We start from the raw sequence: 9,524 nt of genomic DNA, 5'->3' as shown, positions 1-9,524 counted from the left end.
CTCACTCACCACCGATGATGCCGCCTACAAATGGTGCCTGCCCAGTCTTGGGAGCCACCAATTGTTCATGATTTCTGCTACTCTACTGGGTTTCTTCTGGAGGCAGCCCACTGGTGATCTTGTTCTGAGCCACTGTGATGGAGAAATCCTGAGGTCACAGTCACCAGTGAGAGTTATTGGGTGGTTACAAGTAAATATCAATTTGTTGTTTGGTGGGTGCACAAGAAATGATGCCCTTTGTGGTGCCTAAGTCCACTGAGGCACCTAACACATGGAACAGAACAGGGGTAGGCAAAATGGTGGATCTGGCTGGTGGCCGGACTTCATTTCCCAGCAGCCCCTGCCTCTGTCATTGCAGCCAGTTTCCAAGGAGATCCCAGCAGTGGCAGGGTCGTGACAGTGCGGGCCCAGCGTTTCCCAGGAGACTGGCTTCAGCAGTGCTGCCAGGGCACACAGCTGGGTGGGGAGCTACTCCAGGGCCAGGGCTGGGACCTTGCAGTGGTGACTGCAGCGTGGGCAGCAGATCTCAGTTCTGCCCCAGCTCCGGACCATGCTGTCACTGCTGCAAGATCCCAGCCATGAAGCAGCTTCCTTGTTCCCAGTCCACCCTGCAGGCCAGACTTAGCCTGCCCCTGGAATAGGGTTCAGCCTCACAAATTTGCTTAATTCAAATAATAGTCTGTATTTGCAGAATGTGATTTATCCAGGGGTAGACATGAGATAGCATCATTGATCTAAGTTAGAACAGAAACCCTAAACTTCCCTTGTGACTCTGGGGAGCAGCAGTAATATCTGAGGCCTTCTCCGAAAAGCTAAAGGGTTTCCTCTTGGGGTCTTCATCAGCCTGTGTATCAGCCATGCCTTAATAAACCACTAACTTTAAAGCCTACGGATTTGTGACTGCATCCCATAAGGAAAATCTTCATTGTAGTGGAAGGGGATTGAAGGAAGAAGTGAGTGGGAAGGAGGAAGGTGAAGGGGATAGGAAGAGAGAAGGGAATAGTGAGCTTCAGGCCAATGCAGAGGGGTCTAGTCTCCATTCACTCATACCCATTGGGGTTATTTTCCCAAGCACTGAGCACATTCATATATCATTAGTTATACCATTAAATTAGTGAGAATGGTTGATCCCATTGCTAAGAAATTCCTCTCTCTCTCTCATAATTTCAGAGATGACAAGAAGGACGGCCTCAAATTCTATACTGACCCTTCATATTTCTTCAACTTATGGAAGGAGAAGATGCTGCAGGCAACTGAAGATAAGAGAAAGGAGAAACGCAGGCAAAAGGTAAAAGCAACAGAGAAAGCTCCCAGTCAGGCTGTAATGAGGCCTGGGACCAAGTCTGGAATTAGTTCAAATTCTGACACTATGTGATTCTAGTTTGTTTCTTTGTCCCCCTTTCTGTCTCTCGTGCAGGGACAGTATCTCTTTTTGTCATTTGCAAGGTGCCTTTTACTTATTATCTTCTCTAGTCATAATCTCATGTCTTGACAGTGCTGCTTAGAAAGGGGACTCTTGTCGGGGAGACGTACTATTGTCTCAACCAGTGGCTTCTGTGGCATTCACAGCCCCTGCCAGGCCAAGAGGCTTGAGGCTTCCCTATCCCTTTCTATGTGCCAGTCAACAACTGCAAGGCTTTTACATTCAGGAAACATATAGGTCTCCTACTCCCTAGACTGTAATACATGAACCTCATGAGGGCCATTTTTGAAGATGTGCCTCTTTGGTGATTTATATCACACTGTGATCTCAGTCTAACTTTTTATGGTTTAAAAATCATTCAACCTTAGTCAGAGCTTGCTGAATGCTTTGCTTCTCTTTAGTTGGCCCCTGAGAGCAGAGACACAAAGGAAATCAGGGTTCCAGGTGTAGTGAATAGATCCCTTTCCACTTACACCATTGCCCTTATGATGTGGACAAGTACTCTTCACAGTAAGAGAATAGGTATAAAGCCTGTTTCTCTACTTCTTCACTCCAATTGGATGTTGCTGCCTCCTCTCTTGTTCCATTCGTTTTGGTTAATGTATACCTCTAATGGCAGGTATAAGAGCACTTTAAGTGGGGCTGGATTCACTAAGTCTAAAGGCTTGGCTAGTTCAAGCAGTAGAGGTTTACTCATAAGAGTTTCTTATCCACCCTAAAGCTGTTGTCTGCAGCAAGTCTGAGTGGACCTGAATTTCAAGGTTCACTTTTCTGGCTTGTCAGTACTGTGGTTCAGGCTTCCAAATCTGTGGGTAGGTTGGACCTGTTATCCCACAGAAGATCTCTAGGATTTATGAGGACCAAAGCTCTCACAGGTGATGGTACCAGTAGATTACATGTCTGCTATACTAAATATTGCTCACAGTTTTCCTTTCAACTATATGTGCACTGGGCTGGTGCCAAGCTTAGCCTTGTGGCAGCTAGGTCAGCTCAGCTTTGGAAGGGCTGGGATATGGATACATGAATAGACAGCAGGACTCGTGGATCAGGAAAGGATCAGGAGCTTAGAAAAAATAGCAAAAGCTACTGAAGGACTACGTGATGGTGATGGGGAACCTTGATCTAGAATAATATGAATGTCAGCATTGTTCGATGGCATGTTTACCATCATCCACATAGTCTAAACTCCTAGTGTGTCATCCAGCTCTGGCAGACATAGCACTATCTACAGCTGTTATGTGGTCACCCAACAAACCTGTTAAAAGAAAGGTGTTTATTTGCTTCTAGGAGCAGCGGTTAGTAGAAGATTCCACTCGGGAGGTCAAGAAAGTGAGAAAAGCCCGAAACCGGCGTCTGGAGTGGAACATGATGGCATATGATAAAGAATTCCGACCCGATAACAGGTTCTCACCATCCCCATATCACATGGCCTCATCGGAAGGATCACTGTCCCCAGATAATAGGCAGGTTTTATGTATTACACATTTAGCCCATTGGTTTTTTTCTTTGCTTTTCTTCACTTTTTCTTTTCAGTTTTCTGGGTATATTGATTGCTCATGACAGTGAAGGACTCTTAGTGCTGGCTAGGAAGCAGTTTAGGGAAGACAGGCATTGTGCCAACAATGCCCCCAGCCCACTGCACCTCTACCCTAATGTACAGTGCCACCTGCTGGTTTGGACCTGAGCCTGACAAACCATGTCTCATGTGACATGGGTTTTGTGACCTCCTTGTGGACAGGCGATAATATGGGATGTTTCCATTTATAAACTAGATCTGCAGAGGTGTCAGGCTGGTTCATTACCCTGCAGAACTCTTCCTGTCTCCCTACTCTGCTTGTACTGCCCCAATACTGCCTCTTGTAAGTTTGTATAGCAAAAGCTCTGTTATCCGGCATCCCCTGGGAATAAATATGCCAGTTAAAAAATCAAATGTGCACTGTCTGGTGTACTCCCTGGTGTCAGTGTGCCAGGGGACAGGGAGGGGGCTTTGCTCCTGGCCGTGGGCCGAAGAAGTGAAGGAGAAGAACTCGGCTCATGGCTGAAACCAGAAGTGGGACTTCCAGTTTCGCTTCTACCGTGTCCCTCGGATGCTGGTTAGTGGAGCTTTCTGGTTGATAAAGTGCTGGATAACACAACTTTTGCTGTACTTTGTGGCAACACCTCCCATCTCCCTATGTTGATGCCTTGACCCCAAATGTCAATAGGTACCATCGTAATCCCCTTGACCTCTCCCAACTTCACTTTCCATTCCTGCCCTCCATCCAGGAATACAACCTTTGATATTTTTGTGTGCAACAGATCTTACGCATCAGATGTAGCTGATCACTCATACCCTGCCAGCCCTAACCACCCTGCACAACAGATACTAGCTCCAGCATCACATCTGTCAACAGACAACAAAGAGGTCATTCTAGTGACCAGCCAGGCCCAGGAACATGTATACAGACCTTCAGCAGCAGGAAGTCGACAGAACAGTCTCAACCGTGTCCAGCAGCCCCATGTACCACAACCTCCAGAGACTATACTGAATGGACCAAGACCTCAGATAGTCAAAGAGTATGGGTATGGAATTCAACCTTCTTTCCTTTACTATAAGACCTGTTTTTCCCCTTTTAAAATGAGTGTAGTGCTTTGAAAAGGTGACATCAATTGCCCTGGAAAGGGAAGCCCTCTATCCATGACAAGCATAAGCTAGGCAGCAGTTGTCACATAGGCTAGCCCTCTGGCAGTCCCCTCAGCCTTCCTGAGGGGAGACACAGTAATTCAGCCTCCAGTGCCCATTCATTCCTTTAGTCTTCTTCTCAGAAGGTTGAAGAACACCAGTTATGGCTGTCTGCGAGGGTGGTTTATGTGAAGTCAACACATGTCTAAAAAGAACAGCACTGGAAAAAATACCATCTCCTTTCACCACAGTGCTCAGTTAGTGAGAGTTTGGGACTGGCTCAAGACTGGTTTGAATTCTGATTAGTAGTCCACACCTGAGAAGTTCTCTGCCTTATTCCCAGTCCCTTGACCCATCCAGCCCTCTCCCAGCAGTTAGCATCATCCAAATAGAGGATAGCCTTTATCATTACCCAAACAGAAACTGATGCTAAAACAGTCGTGCACAGGTTCAAATTCCAATCTCAGTCACTTCTCTGTAATATTGTTGTAACAAGGGCCTGCCCCAGGGGCAGCCATGAAGCCCCCCAGTGGCTGCTTAGCCTCTGTTCCACCTTGTTCTTCAGGCCCCCTCCCCTTTTGCTCATCTGCCATGCCCTAATGTGAATATATATTTCGAAACGGGCCCAGGGATCCATGAGCAAGAACTCATCCATTCACAAGCTATGGTCTAATTGCTCATCCCTTAAGGGCTAATTTTGTGGCCCCATCATCTCCCCTTCTAGCCATGCCCAAGCCTTGCATATATTACCAATCAATCAATTCAGTGGCTTCTCTAGCCCTATCTTTGCCACCCTCTGGATGCTGGGTGCTCTCTAGCCCCATCTCTGCCCCACTCTGCACATTGGGCTCTCTCTAGCAACATATCCATTTCATTCTATGCCCTACTCCCAGGCTTTGGCCTTGATTCCAGGCATGTTACCTGCTCAGCCCTGCTCCCAGACTCTGGCCCTGCTCCTGGGCCTGCTGGGCCCTCCGATCTCCCCCACTAGAACCAACCCCCAAACCACCGGTGCTCTCCAGGCAAGTGTACACTATTGTACTTACCTGTCCTGCTTCTGGGCTCAAGATATCCCTGGTGTAAGTTAGGGGCTCCTCTGCTGGCCTTCTGGAATTCCTCTCATGACCTGCTGCAGCTCAGGCCCTGGGCTTATATATTCTCTAAACCTGGCCCCCTTCCATTCCTCTTCCCTTGAGTGCCACCTGAGCCCTGTCTGCAGCCTTTCTCCTCTTAAAGTAACAGGAGCTCCCTATTACAACCATACAACTGAGTGCAAAGATATGTCTGAGAGCAGAATTCAGATCAAGATGGTTGTTGCCCACTAGGAGATGGGAGCGTGGCCTGAAAACTGTCCAGAACCTTGGGCAGCTTTCTGTTGACATTTGCGTAGGAGACACGTGGCCTGTTCTGCAAGCCTTTGTCTTCCTGTATCTCTGTGCACGTCAGCCTCCTATGGGAGATCTTACCCCAGAGGCAAAATATAGAGCAAAGCACAGGATTAAAAATAATTCATCATATCCATTTGAAATATGGCCATAGTCTTCCAAATGGCCCATTTGGGCTTCAGGTACCATTGTGTGTGTGTATCTGGCCAGTTTCCCCTTCAAGTAAAACTATTTCAGCCTTCAGAGCTCTATATGCAAAGTTTTCTGTGCATTGACACAGTGCTTCTCCTAGTCCAGCATCACTTTGGACATCAAGGAGGCTTGATGCCAGATGCTTTATGGAAAGGTATAAACTCATCTGATCTAAAAAATTAATCTAATGGCACAATCCTATACAACGGGAAGGAAATTTATTCCTCCCTTGAGATGCCAAACAAACCCTGAAGTGTGAGGACTGGTGGCTGTTGTAACTCTCACCTTGCTGGTATAATAGCAAATGCTGTTTCTGGCAAGTTGCAGTGAGATAACTTGCTTTTTGAATGAATGTATAAGGCCTCATTGCAACACTATTACCCAGCCCTTTGAAACTGCACAGGCCAAAAGACATTTTTCAAATAACAGCTAGGTGACATTTTTTCTTTTTGGTGCAGCATTCAGTGTGTCAGGCTGTGAGCCCTTGTCACAGCAATTGCTTCCTAGGAACATGATGGATTCAGCCAGAACTCTGTGTTCTCTTGACTTTTTCTATGTTTAAATCATTAGACATCCAATGTGTTTCCAGCATAGCTTTTCAAAGGGAAATATGAAAATCAGGTGTCCCTTGACCAGAAGAAATGAAACCTTCCAAGAATATTAAATCTGCTTTGATTAGAGTCTCAGTTTGCATCAGGTTCTGTTAGTTTGTATTATGCTGTTTTTGCTTCTCTGTCTACTCTTCCTCTTCACTCCCTACATATATTCCACACACATTTTAAATACTCAGTGAATGACACATCAGTGCAAGATGCTTTTGTACTGCTTACACCTCCCTTTTCTGACCTATCTTCATGGCCTTGACACTTCCTTAGCAGTTACACTTGCTTGACCCAGGTCTGGATTTCGGCCCAGTATATCCACCTGTGAAGGCCACCTTCCGTGTAGTTTGTATGTGTGTTCGTCTTTCAGGACACAGATAAGATAAATAGATGCAAATCAGTTTAAAGGCAGCCACCTCTGGAATAAACAGGGCAGCCGGTTCATAGCTGCACCACACAATAGTTTAGATCAGAAAGCAGAGACAAATGCCTAAGTTGGCTGCAGCCCAAACTGAGTTGGGATCTTGCTGGGATGGTATTAAGGTAGGTGGCAGTGAGTAGAGTGTCCTTGGTTTTCTCTCTCCTCTGAAAGGTTATTGACGCACAGGAGCTGTTTCAGTGAGCGTGATTCCGCTATTGCTATTGATTTGCTTTCTGTTCTTTAATTGTTGCAGCCAACAGCAGATGCCCATGGCAGAATACTTTGTGCCTCCTGCTCCTCCGCCCCCACCCCCTGTGATACCTTCTGCTCAAACTGCCTTCGACAGCCCCATCTCAGCACCCCCTGCTCTGGCTACCAGTGCCACAGCATCCATGGCTCACACGTCCTATGCACCTTCCCCACCTCCAGCTCCGCCCTGCCCATATTCTGCTTCTCCTCCTCAGACTGGCCCCATGGGCCCCCCTGTTGCCCCTCCCCCTCCTCCACCTGGCCCTCCAACAGTCACTGCTTCGCCAGCTCACTCAGCATCACCCCCCACCGTTACGGTTGAGCCTCGGAAACCTCAGATCCCTCTGATACCAATGAGCGATGCCAGGAGCGACCTGCTTGCTGCGATTCGTAGGGGTGAGTTATGTCCCTGGACATCAGCACTGGCCTTACAGGAGAGAGGGTGAGTGGGGCAGCAAGTTCTGCTGAGACTGCAAAAGAAGTGCAGAAGAATGGGGGGCAGCTGCAGAGAGAGACCTGCACTCCAGAGGCCCAGTCCAAAGACCATTTAAGTCCAGGGAAGGTCCTCTACTGGACAGAGGTGAAGCAGATTTTGTTGGTGACAGGGCTGGTTAAGAAAAACAAAATCCAATACATGGCTTCAAAAGGGATAGAGGAATTATTTAGGGTAGCAGGAGTAGAAGACAGGGTGAAAAAGAGCAAAAAGACTATTTAATTTGTATTTCTGAAAAAAATATTTACTCCTCATACTGAAGTTTTAACCTTTCAGAATAACTGGTAGAAGTCCCATCACATGGGGTACTTGACATTGGACCCTATAGAGAACTTGAAAATATCTAGTCAGGATCAAATTTATATTAGCTACCTTGAGGATCCTAGTTGATAGTAGGGGCACACATACTCTAAAAGGTCTTTTCCATCTCCATTTTCTACAAAGAGCCACAGGTTGAATAATAGTAAGGGAGAGACAGGCAGTGGCTTTGGAGTCCTGGTAGTGCCTTGGTGCGTGTTTGTGTGTGCTTGTGCTATGAGGTGTCCTTCACTGAAGGCACTGTGTTTTCATCTCTGGAGGTCTCTGGTTCAGTCCACTGTTTCAGCCAATATGGCAGCCATCAAGCACACTCATAGGTCAATTGGTAGCAAGCTGGTCTTGCTGACCTTAATGGTTTTCCACCTTTCTTTAATGCAGGAATTCAACTCCGAAAAGTCCAGGAACAGTGGGAGCAGGAGGCAAAGAAGGAACCAGTCGGCAATGATGTGGCTACCATCCTGTCCCGCAGGATCGCAGTGGAGTACAGTGAATCCGACGATGACTCGGAATTGGACGATAACGAGTGGTCAGATTGAGAAAGCTGAAATGCAGTGTTGGACTGTCTTTCTTCCACTTCCTATGTGCCACAGGTGTGTATTAGTGGGCTTCCCCAAAAGTAAATACTGAAAGCCATTAGCAGTTATGGTAGTGTGACTTGCTTTTATGCTCTGTTGCATTGTTTAAAAAAATTACAGTATCATCACCATTGGTGAGTGCATTGGGGGAATGCACTTTAGAAGCAGGATAACCAAAATTTGCCCATAATAGCACCAGGAGTAAACACAATACTTCAGTCTTTAATAATGCTGAAAAACACCACTGGGTCGGGATCAATGGAGTTACTCTAGATTTATACAGGTGTGAATTTTTAGAAAGGAAATTGCATAGGCAGCACTGCTTATTCAGCTAGATGTTAACTGTGTAATGAAAAACTCCTGGAAAAGAATCATGTTCCCTTAGAAAACCCAACCGCATGGTTATAGATGTCTAGAGACCACTGTTCTTGTTTGTGTTTTGCTCAGAGCTTTGAAATTCTGGGACTATGGGCCTCATGACCAGGGACAATCTGTGTTCATTGCTCTGCCAATTACAGACAAGAAGCGTTTGTTTTTGTCGTTCACTTTGCTTTGCAACAGTCACAAAGGAGAGTTCAGTGCCATATCCCACTGTCACTTTTAAAAGCACTTCATGAGTAGGCTGAGATGTTTATGGTGTGCTTAAATTTCCATCTTGACACTGAGGTTCCCTGGAGAAAAGTGTGAAGGGGAAGTTCAGTATAAACCATAGAACCAGCTGTCCTTTTGCAGCCAATAAAGAAACAATACCCTTGTTACTGCTTTGAATGCTGTAAGGCATATTGCACGTGCAAAAGAGTGAGCAATTTAATTTAAGCTGTCTACAGAAGATTCTTATGGCCCCAAAATTAATGGCTGTTTGAACTGTCTTAATTTGTTATTTGCAAGGAAACTCACTGAGTGAAATGGTGCTCTTAAGTCACCTGTTCGAAATACACAGTGAGCAATATTTGTCCTTTTGGGCTGATTTTGTTTTTCACTCTCTAGCACTAGAGGATATGCCTGCATGATGTGAGGTTAACTCAGGCTTATTGAGTTACAGAAGGAAAAGGTTAATGAGGGCCCAGTTCTTCCACTCCAGTGATGGAGTACAGCTAACCTCATGATGACAAGTAAAACTTGGCAAAATAGGGCCCTGGGTTATAATGCCGAAAATAGCACTTTGGTTTAATTAAAATAGAAAGCAGCTTAAAGAAGTATTTGC

General features: G+C 46.1%; 1 protein-coding gene across 1 annotated transcript in view; it reads left to right on the top strand.

Annotated features, from left to right (window-relative positions):
- LOC109313689 (wiskott-Aldrich syndrome protein family member 3-like) overlaps window positions 1-8,603 on the top strand; it is a 19,708-nt gene extending 11,105 nt beyond the window's left edge. Inside the window, exons 4-8 of the mRNA XM_019540366.1 lie at window positions 1,171-1,288; window positions 2,711-2,886; window positions 3,722-3,985; window positions 6,939-7,330; window positions 8,124-8,603. Of these exons, the coding sequence (XP_019395911.1) occupies window positions 1,171-1,288; window positions 2,711-2,886; window positions 3,722-3,985; window positions 6,939-7,330; window positions 8,124-8,281 (1,108 nt within the window). The 3' untranslated portion in view covers window positions 8,282-8,603. The remainder of the gene's footprint in view (window positions 1-1,170; window positions 1,289-2,710; window positions 2,887-3,721; window positions 3,986-6,938; window positions 7,331-8,123) is intronic.
- The last annotated feature ends 921 nt before the right edge of the window (window positions 8,604-9,524 follow it).

This window comes from Crocodylus porosus, unplaced genomic scaffold (genome assembly GCF_001723895.1).
Source record: "Crocodylus porosus isolate Cpor-Errol unplaced genomic scaffold, CroPor_comp1, whole genome shotgun sequence".
NCBI lineage: Eukaryota > Metazoa > Chordata > Crocodylia > Crocodylidae > Crocodylus > Crocodylus porosus.
This window is presented reverse-complemented; position numbering and strand designations above follow the sequence as displayed.